The sequence below is a fragment of the Orbicella franksi genome, chromosome 8, assembly GCF_964199315.1.
Source record: "Orbicella franksi chromosome 8, jaOrbFran1.1, whole genome shotgun sequence".
Lineage (NCBI taxonomy): Eukaryota > Metazoa > Cnidaria > Anthozoa > Scleractinia > Merulinidae > Orbicella > Orbicella franksi.
The window spans coordinates 26,938,912-26,957,243 of NC_138152.1; the positions used below are offsets into that span (position 1 = coordinate 26,938,912).

At 36.8% G+C, this 18,332-nt stretch overlaps 1 protein-coding gene across 1 annotated transcript in view; it reads right to left on the minus strand.

The window, feature by feature from the left end:
- Nucleotides 1-2,218: 2,218 nt before the first annotated feature.
- Nucleotides 2,219-18,332, minus strand: part of LOC145495036 (adhesion G-protein coupled receptor D1-like) — a 20,065-nt gene continuing 3,951 nt past the window's right edge. The window contains exons 3-20 of the mRNA XM_081474613.1: nt 16,373-16,538; nt 13,897-14,304; nt 12,683-13,017; nt 12,080-12,139; nt 11,404-11,587; nt 10,573-10,710; nt 10,285-10,360; nt 9,921-10,023; nt 9,389-9,441; nt 8,779-8,905; nt 8,579-8,682; nt 7,898-8,000; nt 7,164-7,314; nt 6,516-6,600; nt 5,621-5,687; nt 5,288-5,373; nt 4,555-4,681; nt 2,219-4,230 (exon numbers count right to left, since the gene is read on the minus strand). Of these exons, the coding sequence (XP_081330739.1) occupies nt 3,997-4,230; nt 4,555-4,681; nt 5,288-5,373; nt 5,621-5,687; nt 6,516-6,600; nt 7,164-7,314; nt 7,898-8,000; nt 8,579-8,682; nt 8,779-8,905; nt 9,389-9,441; nt 9,921-10,023; nt 10,285-10,360; nt 10,573-10,710; nt 11,404-11,587; nt 12,080-12,139; nt 12,683-13,017; nt 13,897-14,304; nt 16,373-16,442 (2,511 nt within the window). The 5' untranslated portion in view covers nt 16,443-16,538 and the 3' untranslated portion in view covers nt 2,219-3,996. The remainder of the gene's footprint in view (nt 4,231-4,554; nt 4,682-5,287; nt 5,374-5,620; nt 5,688-6,515; nt 6,601-7,163; nt 7,315-7,897; nt 8,001-8,578; nt 8,683-8,778; nt 8,906-9,388; nt 9,442-9,920; nt 10,024-10,284; nt 10,361-10,572; nt 10,711-11,403; nt 11,588-12,079; nt 12,140-12,682; nt 13,018-13,896; nt 14,305-16,372; nt 16,539-18,332) is intronic.

Genomic DNA, 18,332 nt, shown 5'->3' on the forward strand with positions numbered 1-18,332 from the left:
TAACAAAAACTAAAAGATGGCAATCGATAAGAAAACTAAGGAACACGATAAGTTATTTCATGGTAGTTATTTCATGACGCTTGCCTGCCCGCTTGTTTTGATCATTACCCATGCACAAGTCCATCAATTACCGCTGTTTTTTTTTTTCCGCTCCGTTAAATTACCTAGCATCTAATCCTTATAAAGGAAAAAAAAAAAAAAAAGACATTTGAGTCGTAAGGCTTCTCGATTTTTGGATAAGAATACCTGAAACCTCTAATCCAGTAAGTCGGCGGCTTTTGATTGGTGGCTTAGAGTGTTTGTGTAGTGATGATACCGGAGGCAAAATTCCGTGTTTCGCGATCTTCTTTGCCCTGTCGCGGTTTCCTGGGCAGCCTATTAATTTTACAAGGATAATTCAAAATTTGGTCAGAGTTGCAAGGAGTCACGAATCCCAAATGCTCGTTTAGAAACATTTTCTGTGATCTAGTAAAATAGTCAAATGGATGCTTTCTACCCATAATGTTAATTTCATCCTTAAAAACTCTGTTTTAGTACTATTTGACGACATATCGTACGTCGCACTATCAAAATATAGCATTTCCACGTAATTATCTGAAAATAGCTACCGTCGCCGCCAATAAATTGAACCACTGAATGAACCAGTAAATGGCTTTCATCTGAATATTATTTTCTCTAATATGAGCTATTCAGAAAGCACACTTTCGCACAGGTTCCATCATTAAGTCGCTGCGTGCAAAATTTGGAATTTGTTTTCGGTTTCAAACAGGTGTTTCGTGTTCATTGCTTAAGAGCTTTTATCCTTTGACAACTCTGCATTTACATTTTAATTTGTTCTATTTACAGGTGACTGTATTATTCATGAGATGGCCAATACAGCATGTCATTTATGATACAACGACTTGCTGGCAGCTTTTGCTAGCTGTTTGCTGACGGAAATTTGTCAGAAAACTCGGCACAAATTTGCATCTTGAGAAAAGAAGCGTCAATTGCTTAAAAAGTTAGTTTGCGTTTCGTTTCAAATTTCCCAATTTTCGCCTTCCTTGCTCCTCCATCGCCTGCCATCGATTTAAATGTAATTACTTTTTGTCGTACCTCCCACGAAATGCAAAAACGATCGAGTTTCAATGTAAATGGATTGTAACTTTTGTGTTAGTGAGTTTTAAAATTTTTATTGTTATTATTAAAAAAAAAGACCTTTGCAGCGCAACGTTTTGTCTTAATATAATTACATTTGTTATTTTCTCCTCGTGCGGTCACGTAAATTGCTTTAATGGTGACAGAGAATATTTAAGTCGTGCCATATTATAATCAGGCTCTTGCGACAGTGACGCGAGATTGGATGCAGGGGGTTTGCATGGGAAGGGGCCTTAGCTGTCCGTGTCCCCTTCCCTTACCTCTCAGGGCACCTCAGTTTACCACTTAAGAAAACATAAAAGCAAAGTACTGGGTGCGAGGAAGCCCTCATGTGGGTGCCATTATCACGATAATGTAGATCAATCTCTCACATTTTTTATGTCACCTTTGTAAGAAAGATTTCTTTTGATGTTTGGCACTCTAAATCAACGATGTTTGAATTTTTCTGTCGCGTTCACGCCTCGAGGAGAGATTGTCTCTTGGGGAAAAAAGAAGCCTGGAAATATGAAGTCTCGTTATCCCCAAGTGGCAAACTACACGTGAAGAATGTGAGGGCAAAGCGAGAGACTATGAATATATTATCGATCAAGTAAAAGGGGTTCCATTACAGTCGAAAATAGGATGATCAGAAATACTCCACTTGGCGGCCTTATTTCTCTTCAGAAAGGCTATGTTGCTGGAAACTGGTAAGAGTTTCCCCGTAGTTGGTCTATTTTGTAATGATTGTAACACTCAGGGGCGAAACGTAATAAGACGAATGAATATGTGATGTATTCATTTCATCTTGGGATAAACATAAAATCCTGTTTCCTATATATATATATATGTTATTGGCCGGCTGGGAGGTCCGTATAGTGAAAGACTGTGACCGAGGTCTTGAAAATGCCCGAGGTCACAGTTTTTCACTATACGGACCGACCCTAAGCCGGACAATAACATGTTTATCTTTTTCTGTTGTGGTAAACTGGCCTGCAAATGGGTTTGTTTATGCAACTTTGTCGCTGAATCGGCTTACGCACCGTCTACAAACCATTCGTACTTGAAAAAATTCTAACGAACGAACAAGCGGATAACTCGGATACTAGACAAAGAAAGATGTATTAAAGGACAGATTTATTTCGAACTACTTTATGTTAGTTGTATTTAGTTCACCAGTTAAGTTCTCCAAAAGTGTTTTTCGGTGTGAAATTTCGTCAAAGTTTGAAGTTGTACTACAAAAACAATTTCTGTCAGTCGCTGCTAATCACTCGAAATCAGATTTTTCTACCGTAAATTGAATAGCAGATAGCGAAGAAATTCGTTAAGTGTATTCCACAGAATTTATCTCAAAATTACAGCAACGATCAGAGAGGTAGACTCGACTGAAATTGCTACATTTTTTACTGAAAATTGTTCAGAGAGCGACACACAGGATTACGCGCCATTACAGCGCCGAGTTACAAACAGCCAAACAAACTCTCACAACTTTAAAAAACTCAATTGAATTTACTCACAGTGACTTTCCTTGCTATTTAAAGGTGAACAGAGATAAATTTGCGTTGATTAATCGTCTATGGAAGTATAAAAAGGGCGAAAGATTGAAGATTACCGCTAATTCGTTCGCGAAAATAGATCAACTCGACGGATTTCGCCCGCTGTGGCGGTCCGGATGAGAAAATTCCTCCCGCTCCAGGAACCAATCAGATTGCAGGATTTGTTGATTCCGCCCGCTCACGAGCTGAGAAAAAGAGAATAGTGTATATTAGTTCGTAATATACACTGGAAGAACAAAAACTAACGCATCATGATATCCAAATGGAATGAGGAGAAGCAAATTAAACAACAAAGAACAAACGCATTTATTTACATTTTTCTACATATAAATCGTTCTGTTTTGTTAAACATGCGCCTGAATGGATTATGATGTTTTTCAATCACGCTGGTGGTTTTAAAATGTCAGATCTCATCTTGTGAATTATTGGGTCAAGTATAATTTATGTGATTTTGAGATATTCTGTATCTGGTACTCTCAAACATTTCAGGATTAAAAATAATCATTAAGATATCTGCTAAATCTGTGTGTGGATTGTGCCTCTGATGATATCAATCTATAACAATTTTAGCTTCCTTCGCTATCTTCGTGTAGTGAATTCTTTCAATTTTGTAACACTGATTGAAAAGCAAGAATGAAATGCACTTTAAGATGCTTTTCAGTCCGCACTGCGCACCCTCGGGAGTTTGTTCACTTTGTTTGCTCCGTTTCATGTAAGGCGTCACAAAATGTCACATTTCGTAACAACTTACAGGAATTAAACTCAAAGTTTCATGTCAACCGCCATTATAGATGCAAAGCTCAATGCTTTGTTCTCTCTGACATCGCTTGATGAAACAACGTCGTTGTTGTAAAAAGCAAAGAAACAGTTGGAAAAAAGAATATAAATGCCGCAAAGATAAGGTAAGCAGTATAAGTAACGAAGAAAATCGATTCGCATTTCATCGAGTGAGGCTCACAAACATTGGGGTGCTGAGACTGAGCAGCACGGACTGGAAATCATCTTTAACAGTAATATTGCAATATCACTATTCTTTGACGTCTCATTCCTTGCGATAGTTCATTATATGATGAAAACGCTTTCATTCAATAGTTTCATTCATTATAACCATTTATGCAACTTTTGGTAATTAAGATATTCTTTTCAGTCTTGCCAATGATAATTTATCGACTAGCTGGCAATTTAGCTTATCAGTCTGGTGATGTGCAACCGTTTCTGAATTAATTGTGTTCATAACGTACTCGCCTTTGCTATCGAAATCCGTAAGTTTCTCAGAATCAGTGTGTTTTAGCATGATAATTTATGCAAATAATTTGTACATGATAATTTATGTAACAGAAGGCAAGCTATTCTTGCTGTTCATCACGGTCTCGGGGCTAATCTTGTTCATTACCACAAACGCTTTTTTCGGTTTCATTGTGCTCGATGTTCCCTTGCCGAGAGTGGATTTTTCATTCGCCACTGACACATTTCTTGACGTTTCCCATCTTTGTCTTCTTGCTTCCAGCGCCGCTCTGATTTCTTTACTTCTGACAACGTGGAAAATGAAGATGAGAAATCCCTGCAAGAGAGTAATAGACGATTTTGACAAGTGCTCTAAAGTTGAAGAAGCTAAGAAGCCCTGAAAATTTCTTTATCAAATTTACTTGGGCACTGTGGCCTTTCCATGTAACTGCGTACCCCATAAATTTTCCACGCCTCTGCTTTTCTTCGAACTTTTGTTTTGATACTCAAAATGGCCGCGAAACTTCGCTGCCACGAATGTTCACTACCATCCGTAAATTTTGGCGAATTTTATTTTGTTGAATTTTCGGTGGCATCTTATCGAAATTTCCACGTTTTTTTCTCTTATGATGTTATTTTGTCGTTTGACTTTTCTTTTTACCTGTAAAGAATTAAGAATTGTGAATAAATATTGAAAGATCAGCCCTGCATCCGTGACGGTGAGAACACCGAATAACCAGGTTACACCAAACAAAGGGAAAAGCACCACACACGCCTTCAGGCTTTGCCTAGAAAATGAAGGCGAAAAACAATAAAGTTAAACAATCGCTACACAATCATCAATAACAGAGCGCTTACTAAACTTTTTGCTTGAGAGTCTGCAAGTAATTGGTTTTGCTTTGCTTCGCTAAACCCCTTAAAAAGCTCCTGCCACTTTGTCATCCAATAAGAAGTAAAACCAAAACCAACCAATCTTGACTCACTTGCACACGTTTTCCCGCGCTCTAAGTCATCTACACGTATTTAGTTGGAGTTTTGATTGGTTCATTGGGTTGTCTGTGTCGTTCACGGTAATCGACTGGAGTGATAGGTTTGGGTTTAGTTTTACGATACTCAATTAAAAACCGCTCAAACAACCATAACCACAACAACGCAGTTATTGCATGCAAAACACCTGTTGATAACCGCCTGTTAGTTTGTGTACTATCACAGCTTATTTTACTCGCCCCGTTCTTCAGCACTAACGACTTGCTAAAAGTGCAGCGCATCTCACGAAAACAACACGTGATACGGCAAAACACGCCTGTAGTCAACCAGCCATCGATTTGACACTACAATATACGACAGCATTCGCAGACTGTAGCATCTGCCAACAACAGAGCTAAACTACTTGCCTGAATGAGTGATTTTCCGAATTGCCAGACATATCTTTTAGCCTCATTATTTCCACTGTGATACGTATGAGTATGGCTAAGTTTACCTAAAAGAAAAAAAATGCTTGAATCAAGATCGTCTCTGATCAGATTGGGCTATTATCAAAATAACAGATTAATACTCGGACAGGTCTGCAACCACGATCTTCCTAGACAGTCTGGAGGGTGCTGTGCAAGATAACAAGCTTGGTTATGACGCTATTAAATCTAGCCCTGCGTTCGATAGTTTTCCTTCTTCTCAGATTTTCAAAGATACGTCCGTGACGTTTTGTAAGAAGAGAATTTTCAACTTACCAAGCTTGCAGCTAATACAGATCCAACAAAAGCCCATACAAGACCAGACGAAAATGAGAACCAGCAACTATAACAAAGAATTTAAAAAAATGAAAACGAAAGAAAGGAATTAAGCATAACTAGAGGGATACTTTCATGTGTTTTGGTTTCTTCAAAGATAAAAGAAGCGTGAACAAGTGCTTTTGTTCAGTTACTGCATATCAGACTTCAATCCATATGAAATTAATTTTGTAAACACAATTACTCGTCAGGCATAACGTGTTGAAGAATGCACAGTTAAAGGAGCTCAGTCACCGTACTCGGCGGTTCTCTTTTTTTGTGAGTGAGCGAGTGAGAACTTTACTAAAGTGTCAAAAAGCCTTATAGCCTGGGAACAAAAACACCATACTACTTAGGGGACACTGCTAAAAACCTATACTAATACTAATATTAATACAATAAAAAAAATAAATGACTTGAAGGGCATTATGTGCAGCATAGGATGCAGCCCTTACAGCCGGTGTCCATTAAGCGAGTTATATCCCTTTTTTCTTTTTTTTTTTTTTGTTTGGCCGCTACTGAATTCCCTTTAAATTGAAGGAAACCTGAAAACAGAAGTTTACTAAAATGGAAAAACACCAAAGAGATAATAATAAACCATAAAGGAACAAGAATGGTTAATTAAGGATGGAGAAGATTGACACGGATTACAAACGGCAAACTTGAAAAATTTAGACTAAACTTTTCAAGACGCCCTAACCGTGACGTAGCTCCTTTAAGCTGATTCTTGAAAATAGTTGCCAATTCTGTTTTGACAAGTGAATGCAGTACCAAGAGAAGCTTGGCATTTTTCGCTCTATTTAATTTAACATGACGTCATGCGAGTAGAAAGAAACACGTGACCATTCATACTCACACGTCTTCCCGCATGCTGCTGCTCATATCCCCGTTAACCAAAACATTTGTGCAAATGGTAGTTGCAACCACGATTGTTGGAACGCCTGAAGAAAAATACATAAAGTACAGCAGGTTATTATTAATTTCTCTGTATCGTGAAATCAGTGATGAAAATAAATGTACGAGGGTCTCTAGACTGATGTTTGAGTTTCGCAAAGAAAATATTTCAATATCGTTTACAGTTTCATTCATTGACTGATTTTTGACTTATAGCTAGGAACAATAGTAGTAGTTTGGGAGAACAAGAGATTTTTGCTGTGTGAAGTGTGAACAGTGTTCCCTTTTTTGGAGTGAGCACAAACTTTTACGAGGGTTTTTAGTTTCAATAGAAACAAGAACAAAAATGTTTTGTATGTTCACTAGGTCACACTGTGAGAAAAAGAAAGGATAGTAAAACCGCTCCAACTTATAATTATTCCCTTACGGGAAATTGTCTACACTAGTAGCCGGAGAACAGAAGCTGGTAAACAAGTACGATGTAAGTGATACTTCTCTTACGAACGTCAGAAGCGAATCGAGGACGTAACGAACTCAGCGCCAATGTACATAAAAGCAGCACGTAAAGTCTATTCTTTACTGCATTGATTTTATGTATTAATTTTATTACCCCATGCGAAGCCATAAAAGTACATGTTGTTTGTGGAAATATTGAAGACTTTAACGACTTTCAAATACAACATAACTCCTTCCATAACCATCCATCCAAAAGCAACGAGGTATAGATAGTTCACTGTTATAGCAACAGCAATGCACAGAGCCTGAAAGAAGAATATGAAATAACACAAATAACATGAAAAAATTAAAATTACACTGTCGGTTCATGTTTTGCTCTTCAGAAACCTTGTAGAAGTGATTAATTCCTGTCTCCTGTAAGCTTTTTATTTTGCTGATTTTCTCTTTTTTCTCGTAAAATCATATTCGAGAACTCAGGCAATGGAAAATTTCAAACTAAACATTTAATGTATAAATTCAATATAATTATATCTATTAATTAACGACAACAAAGAATGTCGAATGAGTAAAAATACAAAACAATAAACAGTCATGCAGCTTTACGCTCGATATAACCAACGAAACAATGAAGAAACAACTGAACAAGCAAAACAATAAAAAAGGCTCATTGTAACGTTTGCGGTTATAGTTTTCGCAAGTTTGGAATGAAATTTCTCCCATTATTTATGGCCCCTCTCAGTCATGTGCTATGTACAAAGTCAATCATTATAAGTGGTAAATGCCAAGAAATATTTAAATACTTTATATTATATGTTGTATATTATTAAGTATGGAAAAAAAAAACAACAACAACAACAACAACAACAACAACAACTAGATCGAAATTACCTTCACCGAAGTGGCATTGATACCGGCCATAAATATCAACTGGGCAATGGCCAGAGAGGTGACCAGATTTAGCCGAATATGAGACTGCGTAGTTCTTAGGTTCCTTGGAAAGAAACGAAAGAGATCTTCAGAATTTATAAGGGGTCTTAGCATTTGCAAGTTACAATCAAGACTCTCCGCGCAATTTTCAGCAGAAATGTCCAAAAACAAAAGCCTATTAAAGAAAACCTGCCAAGAAGTGACTCAAAAGCCTTCAAAAGGAGGTTTTTTTATCGATTACAGAATCGTTCCTCCTCGTGTTTGTTTTGCTTTGATTTGTACAACTGTACACATTTTTGATGCTTGTCGAAAAATGTGCCCATAAACACCGCAATTCTTTCACATGAGCGGAATCAAAACTGGGAGAAATCCTTTGGGTAGGAACTGTTTGGACTTTGGATTAGTACTTGACTGGACACATACCTCGAGACTGCGACATATATAGTTATCACTGTGTTATAGGGAAACTCTTCAATGTAACAGATAGCTTCCAGTGAGTATTGTTTCCCCTTGAGCTCTAGCGTTGCACTCACCGCCAACTCGATGGGAAAGACGTTTGTCTTCTTGTGATACCTTTAATTTCAAAAAGCGCGTTATTGAAATACTACAGGATAATTGAAAGGGGAAAAAGATGATACTTACATAAGAATCAAGTAGACTAGTATGGTAAGAATCTCGCCGACTAGAGACAGGGCAAATCCAATGTAGGTCACCATCTCCAGGGCAAACTTGTGACCATCTGGAATCTAAAAAAAAAGTTATAAACTTAAATTTTGCTGCAAACTGACAAGGCTAGGTTAACCGTACCGAAATGAGATTAAGTGAAGTCTGGACTTTCCTACCTCCGTTTCTCCCACTTCCATTAAAACAGCAAAATTTGTCAAATGATTACATTGGCAAGTGGTGTGTTCTTCTGTTTCCTGGACCAATGTACAACCTTTTTTTGACCACGCTCCGTCAAACTTTGTTCTACGCAGAAGGAAATTTATCAAAATCAAAATTCGAAAGAAGCCTGGTAGCGAAAGAGGGAAGATGTGCGAGGAAGCCGACAGGAAGCGGAAGTACCACTGGACTTCCTAATAAGGCATGCTTAATATGTAGTCTGAGAGGAGATATTACACCAAAGGAGATACTTTCCCAGTCAATAAATTTTATTGTGGATGATCGAAGAGTAGGAAACGATCGCTTCTCAAGGGAAGGATAGAAAGAAGTAATGTTTAGGTTGGCTTTTCAGTGGGAGAAGTAGTTGTGTTGACAGAAGTTGTTGCTTTTTTCGGGTTTGAAATGCGTGTACTATCATTCGTGTATATAATCATTCAGTCAATCAATCAATCAGTCAATCAATCAGTCAACCATGTAAAAAACGATTGATGATAATTTCGAGAAAAATAGCAAAAAGGAACTAATGCATTTGTTAACAAGTTGCATGAGATTTTCTGGAAATTTATCTACCTGATAGAGAAGTCCCAGAATGCACAGCTCGATTTCTTGGCTGTCGTTTGTCTCTGAAGAAAGGACATTAACATGTTTCACGGTGTTTGACGTTTCCTGCAATTTCGCATTGCAGCCAGAAGGTTACAACTGTCTACTTTAAGTACACAACTGAGTCGACATTCAGTTTCAATAATATCTCCCAAAAATGAGTAGAAATGACGTTTAGAAATTATTTACTGCAACAACTTAGTTTTTACAATCGTCTTCATGTTCTGGTGGGAATCAGTCCAATCGGCTACAATGCAGAAAAATGTTTTGCTTGAAAACTTCATACCACTGAAAAATTAATTGTTTCGTTCAACTAATCAATAATTTACGTTTTTGAACAACTGAACAACGCCTTATGAAGACAAATTAAAGGGCACGACTTAAAAACCTTGAACAAAACCGACAGTTTTTCAGATTCTAAGTTCATTGCTATCTTCTAACTAGTCCTCGTTGACTCTAAATTGAATTGTATCTTTTTTTTAAATTTCTTCCTGTTACGTACCTTTCTATTTTTAACCTTGATTATCACGTCATCGTTTAATATGCCTTGAATTTCTGGAGTTATTGAGCAAGATATAATCCGGGAACGAATAGTTGTTTCCAATCTAAAGAAGCAAAAAGCTCGCATTTGATCACCATGTTAAGAAAAAGTATGTTGAATATCAGGAAAAACCTTACTCATAGGAGCAGACTTAATTTCACTTGCCGTTGCAATGTCGTTTCAACAAAATTTTACGAGTCAACGTACTGTCGGATATGGTCTGGGCTATAGTTGGCCGTTATAGTTATTTTCAGTTTCCTGTGAGGAGTTCGCACAGTTATTGAAAATATCAAAACAAAACAGCAAGAGAAAAAAAAATACTTACTCGTTATCTACCCCATTCTCCTCTTCGGGCATTAATTCGGCGGCATTTTTGTACAGCATACAGACCACATAGCGTTCTGAAACAGATTGAATAAATATGGAAAAAAATATTTCATTCTCCAAAATACTTATTATACCAAGTAATTGCTACAACAAACAAGTTGATGAGATGGACTGTCTGTTGAAGACACCTAACTTCCTATTCTTGCGAATTGGCAAGGAGTTAGTCAAAATTTAAGGTAATCAAGTGCAATTAACCTAAAAAGGATAAACAATAAATTTGCGTTACCTCTAGCAGCGAAGAGGCTGGCGGGAAGTCTCATGGCACCCTTCTCCTCTTGAATAAAACTTTCGTCAAAAGAACTTCTTTCAGATGGAAAAATGACATCACGCTTATGATATGCAGGTAGTTTCATTACTGTCATGCCTGGCAGACGAGCGAAAAAAAGAAGAGATATTTAAATCAATCGAAATACTACAGCAAAATAAAACCAGACGTTTAAAAAAGGTAAAGGGGGACAAGAACTATAAAATTAAAATTAATAGAACATCCTGGAAAATATAGAATGAATACTATGAAATGTGGGAAAATGCATTGATTATTAAACGTAAACAGTTTGATACACTTAACAGGGAGTTCATACAAATATGCACCATACTAATTCGGTATAATTGCATAGTAAGGTCGTTTTATACCCATAGCGTTGGATCCCCAATTATTAGGTGCAGTCTTAACGGCAGGGTTTTATGAATGGAATTGCGCAGCGCTTGGGTAGAAACAATCCAAGAAGAGCGAACACTTTTCTAACAGTAAACAACAAAGACTTTAAAAATTTTAATTTAACCCCAGAGTTAGAAATTAAAATGTTATAGAGTGAAAGCGAAAATAATAGCAGTGTTAGCTTCGCTACCCGAAATAAAAATTAAAAATACCATGCAGCCGGTTGAAAGAAAAAACATTTTACATATCTTCATCGATGGAATTCCATACTGATGCACCTTGAAATCTTGTATTGAATATATCTTATATTGAATAGTTATGGATTTGTGTTATTTCAGTGAATAAAATTTTAGAATAAAATAATAAAGCTAGATGGTAATGGCTTTCTCAATGCCTTACCTATCTCTTGCTGCACCATGAAAAGTTCCGTCTCGGAGCCATTGTGTGACGTCATGTGAAGACTGGCGTACTGCAAAACAAACTTCTCCAACTTTTCGCAGCTAACTAGAATATTGGTTTTCAAGCCACTGTTCTGTATTTCAATCACATTCTCAAGTAGCTTTGAAGTTAGGTTTACAGCATCCTGCAAGAAAACCCAAAAATGACGTTAAATTTTAATCTTCAATTTTCCTCTCTCTATAACGTAAGTCTTCATAACGTATTCCTTTACTAAACTCCTTGGAGTGCTGAAATGTACTATAACTGCTACGAGATTCAAGTTAGCTTCATCATTTGCTCGATAATATTTAAAAGAGACGCCCTCGCTCATATAATTGGAAAAGGGCAAAAAAAAAAAAAAAAGCTGCATTCTGAGCCAAAAATTTCATCTAACATTAGAATAGAATACATGTAACCAGTGAATCCTTCAACAACTATTTTGAAAGAAAAGAAAACTGATAAAACAAAAGGAAAAGCACACGTATTTTCCTGCCAGAAAATTGACTAAAAAAGGTTCTTTAAATTTCCATCTGCAAAATGCCGACTGAGCCCTCAAAAATTGAATATAACATTGCATATTTTAATTACGGCGATACCCAAATGTATTTACAACTTTCGACTTAACTATCATCATTACCGCTAAGGACGACGCTTCGCTAGCGTTGAGCTGCTTGAGTCTACTGTCATGTTCTGTTATCTAGAAAAATAACAAAGGTAATGTTAAAGCATTTTAAGTTTTAAGAGTGAATAGCCGCATTCGACACGTTTAAATAACTACCTTGATTGCGACTTAACAGTCAATACTGAGATATGTCTAGCAAAATCGCCTGTTTGTTCGATTATCTCGAAACATTGTCATTTTAGTGAAACATTTCATGAAAAGCCAAATTTCTATTCTTTGGTGCTGTATCTAGAAACTGTTAGAGTCGCATCTTCGTTACAATACTGTAACTGGCTTTTCGAGACCCCTCCAACGGTGGGCAGAAGTTTGGAAAGAAGAGATTGATTAAGCTTTTACCGCTATCTTATCTCTCGTTCCATTTATATTATAAGCGAAAATAATCGTTGAATTTGATAAAAATATGAAGGTAACGCACATTTGTGATGTATTCATCATTTTTATATTCCAAAACTATCCACTAATATAATTACAAAACATCACTGGGAAACGAAAAAAATATTGAAACTCTTTAAACAAAGTTACAAATAGAAGACAAGTTATCGGCATCAAAAAGCTTACCAACTTTTCTATGCGTGAGGAAGGGAAAACAGTTGTGGAGCTCACTGTAGGGAAGCCATATGAAGAAGAATGAATGGAGGTTGAAGACGGTGAACGTAACGATGAAGTAACTGTATGGGACGATCCTTGTAACAATGGTGTGGGAGAAATCGAGGGAGATAAAGTTAAAATTGATGATGCTGATGAGGACAACAATGATGGTAATGACGATGCTGCTAGCTTCATTGTATTTGTTGTTGTTGTTTTTGTTGTTACTGCTGCTGTTGCTGTTGCTGTCGTTACGGGTGATGAAGACTGTACATGCACGTGAGATGATGGCTGAGGCGAAGGTGAACCTGCATATTCATATTAAGTCAATAATAAACAACAAACAAGTAAAATATTTCAATTTTCATCGCAATTGGAACATTATTAAATTTGTCGACAGACAGAGAAAATGTGGATTGCCAAACTTATTAACTTACTCACGGAGGCCAGGGTTGATGCTAAAACGGTCTAAACTCTTAGTCCTGTTCTTATACATACTATGTATGCTGATGACATGCCAACGACATAGGCACCGATTACGCCAGGCATGCAATCCAGGCAGATGGGGATGGATACAACTAGTTCAGGGCCTTCGTCGCTACCATGGCCACATATTTAAGTCCGATTAGTCCAACTTCGCAGGCAAGTAAGCTATATCCCAATGAACCGTGTTTTTTTTTTTTGTTTTTTTCGATTTATCCCAAGGTACACTGCTTTTCAAAATAGCAGAGGACTTGGAGTAAATTATGCCAAAGAGCAAAAGAACAGCGCGTTGCTTGACACACACATTTGAGGCTAATAAGCTTCTTTTATGCTTATGCTTATGCTTATGCTTATGCTTATGCCTATGCCTTTGCCTATGCCTATGCCTACGCCTTTGCTTCTGCTTCTGCTTCTGCTTCTGCTTCTGCTTCTGCTTCTGCTTCTGCTTCTGTTTCTGCTTCTGCTTCTGCTTCTTCTGCTTCTGCTTCTGCTTCTGCTTCTGCTTCTGCTTCTGCTTCTGCTTCTGCTTCTGCTTCTGCTTATGCTTATGCTTATGCTTATGCTTATGCTTATGCTTATGCTTATGCTTATGCTTATGCTTATGCTTATGCTTATGCTTATGCTTATGCTTATGCTTATGCTTATGCTTATGCTTATGCTTATGCTTATGCTTGCGTCGCTTGTGAGGACCAGGCTTTACTTACTTGTCATAATTACGTCGTCACTTTCTCCAACTTGACAGATGTACTTTCTATGTGCTCCACAATCATCCGCTACCAAGACGTCTTCAGTAGTAGCATACAAACACCGTTTCGAAAAGTCCAGTTTGCCTTGCTCAGCCCTGTTCACAATTGCTTCAAAATTTGCATTCGAAGCCACACGAGTCCCATCCGCCCAAACAAAGTCGTTTAAGCTTTCGTCGTACTTGACACCCACCCAGTAGTCAGTAGTGTGATGTTGTTTGAAGGTCTGTCTAGCTTTAACAATTTCGTCTAGGTTTTTTATTTTAGCGAGGAAGGCTCCCTTACTATTGCAGTTGTTCGCGGCAGATGACCAGCGTTGATGGCTGTCATATGATGTGTAGGTAACTTCTTCACTCTCAATTTGAGTCACTAAAAATGGGAGATAATTGAGTTCGCAAAGTTATTTAGAAATACCTACGACACTGGCTTAAAATGATAGCACTCTTGAACATTGGAGAACAATTTCAATACCAGATGGGTACCAGTTGCTATTCCCAGGAAACATTTATAGACTTAATCAATAGTGCCGATTAATAAATTGCTGCCAATTAAAAAATTCTTTTGTAAGTATTAAAACTAGCCCAACTAACCTCGTTTCTGAGTTGATAATTCAAACGAATTTTTACTCTCAAACGAGGCTAGTTGGGATAATTTAAATACATACAAAAGAATCTTAATTTAGCAGCCATTTATGAATAGGGTCTATAATTATTTTTAATGAGCAAGTTTATCAATTGTCTATGTTCCACGATTGCGACATGCTGAACATTTCATCTTTAAAAGTGGAGTTTTTTGTTTTTATGCTACTTTGATTTCGTATGGACCGGTTTTTATTTTTTTAATTTTTAGTTTGATTGCTACAGATTTCTAAATATATTTGGAAAACCAAAACCTTAAACTCGGAAGTTGAAAAGAAAGTCAGATTGTTTCCCTTGTTTTCAGATACGAATAACTGATTTATCAAATGATGTAAATTTGGCTATAAATTATATTAGTTTTCTTATCTTGTGTTGAAGAACGACGAACGATACAGATAATCCCTGATATTGGCGATCTCTAAAATTAGGTATAGTTAGAAATCAGATGGAAAGCAAATATAATGTCATTTAACAGACAACAGTCACCAAAATAACCTTCCACAGCCACTTAGACGACAAAGCAAGAAGACCTGCAATCTTTCTTTGAAAGATGATTTTTATTGCTCTTTTCTTTTCCTTTTCAGAATATTCTAACAATTCACATTGTGCCAGAATGCAGGTGTTTAGTGTTAGAATGTGTTCGCTGTATAGAACTGTGATTATAAATCTTCTATTGTTCTTAGATGCGGACCAGCGCTTCAGTATAAGAACACTATACAAACTTTAACGTTGCCGCTAAGGAAATATCTAAAATAGATTTTGTATAATTAGAAAATGATAAACTAGGCAAAAAAACTTTGGCTTGTGTTGACTGGCTTATGGCGGTCTTCAGGATTTTGCTTAATCCTAATAACGTCTACCATTACGCAAGTTAATTATTTATCTATTTTTTTTTCTTTATTTTAATCAGTCATGATAGGCCAAAATCTAGTTAAATTATTGTGAGAATTTGGAAACCTGTAGATTACGAGAGGATCATTTCAGGGAAACATTCTCCGACTTCAATTAATCTAAAATGAGTACTATACTTTTTGTCTAAAAAAAACTTCGAATTAAAAACTTAGAAAAAAAAGCAAACATCAATGGCTGAAAAGAGGTAGGTAAATTTTACTTAGTATGCTGTAGGTTTTTTTAGGGAGCTCTCACGGCAGAAAAAAATAAATAAGGTTTCTTAATTACCATTTTAACTGACTACATAATATGTAAAAGATATTTTTACACAAACAAATGCAAGCTGGAATGAGCTATTCACAAAAGTAGGATTGTGATGTTATTGATTTGAAGTATTTCCTGAGAAGCGCATGGAAATAGACAATTATTCCGTAAGCAAAATTCATTCAGAACTCAATATTCACCCAAACTACACGGAGAGCTTCTGCGAAAACTGAACTTCCTCAGCCTTACCTAAACAGTCTAAACACTTTTGCAATGCTTTCTTTGTGAATATTTATCTGCGAAGAAACTTCTGCACCAATCTATTTTTGGTGATGTGTCCATTAAGGAATAACTACTACCTTCCAGGTAATTTGCTGATTGCAGGTAATGTTATATTATCGAATTGCAACTTCATGACATCCGAGGATGCGAATAAATAACGATGTCCCAGTAAATGTAAGTAATAACGTGTCGCAGCCGCTAATTATATACACCTGTGCCTGCGAATAAATGCAAACACGTGAAACCGTTTCTTGTCGAGGTTAAAAATAAGAAAAAACTAAAAATAAAAGTACTTTAGTGATATAGTACAAAAGTATGTGTACGGAGCGATCAAATGAAAGTTCTGTACATCGCACTCTTACCAGCAAGAAATGAGGTAGTAGAAACTATTAGCTGTATAAACTTAATCCTGTTTTTCCCAAGGAATGCCATTTGTTGTGGATCAGGTCTGGTGCTTTGCTGATCTTGCTTCAGTGTAAAGTGAGACTATTGTCTCTAGCAGATGACTTCATTGTGAAAATCGTATATCTGCAAGGATATCACAGGTTATTTATAGTTAGATGTCGGTCAGGAAAAAAGGCGAGTGTCATGCTATATACGCCATTCATCACTGAATCAAAGCAGGAATGGCAAATGTGACAATGACAAGTTCTTATTTTAATTTTTGGTTGATTCTTTGTTTATTCGTGTTAGAATCACGTCGTACTTAGACCTGTCTGATTTTTGGCACAACGCAAAACCATTTTTCTCTGAAAAATAATGGACCAATGATGTGAAAAGCTGTAGAGCGTACATGTCTATACACTCCCGAATGGCCCTCCATTTACGTGCATGAAAATCAGTTCATTATTGAATACTTCCCAGATTCTCTAATACACTTATAATCCAAAAACGCTATATTATGAGGGAGATCGCTTTGCTTTCCTTATCCTTATTCCTTAATTATAAGAAGATAACAAGAAAACAAGATGTTTCATAAATTGGGTAGGAGCAATTAGCTAATATGCGATAAAGAGGTTCCAGTTTAATGTGCAAAGATATCTGGGGCCAATAGTAAGTATCGAAACTAAGCAATACATTACAGATATGTGGGGAGCAAAAGCCGTGATCTTGAACTTAACCGAATTGATATCATAACTGAAAGTATTATAGCTATCGCGTTGATTACCGAGCAAATATTGATACAAATATCACACCCAAACAAACATCAATACCAAATCTTTTGGTGCTCAACCCTTATCAATATTTCTCTACAAGTAGGTGTAATATGGGAAATCCATAATCCATCTTCTCTCTCCAAGGTAAAAAAAGCTCGTTTAATTTGAAGCAAAATCTCTTCAGTAATTTGGAAACCCCCAAGTGGCTGCGTGGCTTACTGTTATTGCGTGGAAGAGACGACGACACATAAGCTAACTCAACTTTTAATCTCCACCTCATGTGCTCTCTCTCTCTACATCCCATAATACTCTAGACTCGTGTCCAATCCCCTAACGCTTACATTAATATATCTGATGAATGAGTGATTTACTCAAATTTACAGAAATTTTATAACGTTCCAGACTGATCATGTTTCATGCTGACCTCTGCTCCCAATATATATCTCACTAGCTTCTAAGCGTGCTTTGGATTTTTCCTCCCTCCCCTCCCTCCGTTAAGGCTCCGTTAGGCCTACCCGGCTGACCTGAAATCGTACGTAAAACAAGATGACTACGGACACATTGCCAGATGTCGTTGACAAAGTTTTGACCCTCGAAGCTTTTGGATTTGGCACCGTGACTAGTTTAAAGTATCGCCTAAAAAAAAACAAGGTCGTATATGATTACATTATCTTAATGCATATCCTCCGTAAATATTCCTCTTTGAGCAGCTGGGAGTTACGATTTGAGCCACGTCAGAGCCCTTAGTTCCCTTTATTAACTTTAAAAATGAGATCAATCGTCTAATGTCTTCCTCGTACTCCCACATGGCAAACATGTAAATCACGGTTTTATTTTTATCTCAATCTTGTAACTGATGTTTCTACCGTGTTTAAATAAAGTGTATGATGATGATGATGATGATGATGAAATTGATGAAATCGATATAGTACGTAGTTGTATTCATATCCCTGTATCCAAATCAATTTTCTAGTTGCAAGCTTCTTCTGTCCCTCTCAGCACTGATTAAACGGTTCATTTGGCAATGGCTCTAAGGTACAGTTTGAATTACTTAAGCTAGAGTACTTGGTACTTTAGTGCCAAAATAGAAACCTTTGAGAACGTTTTAAGTCTCACGAACACACATATTTAAACCAACCTATGTACTTCTTCTTCTGCCTATTTT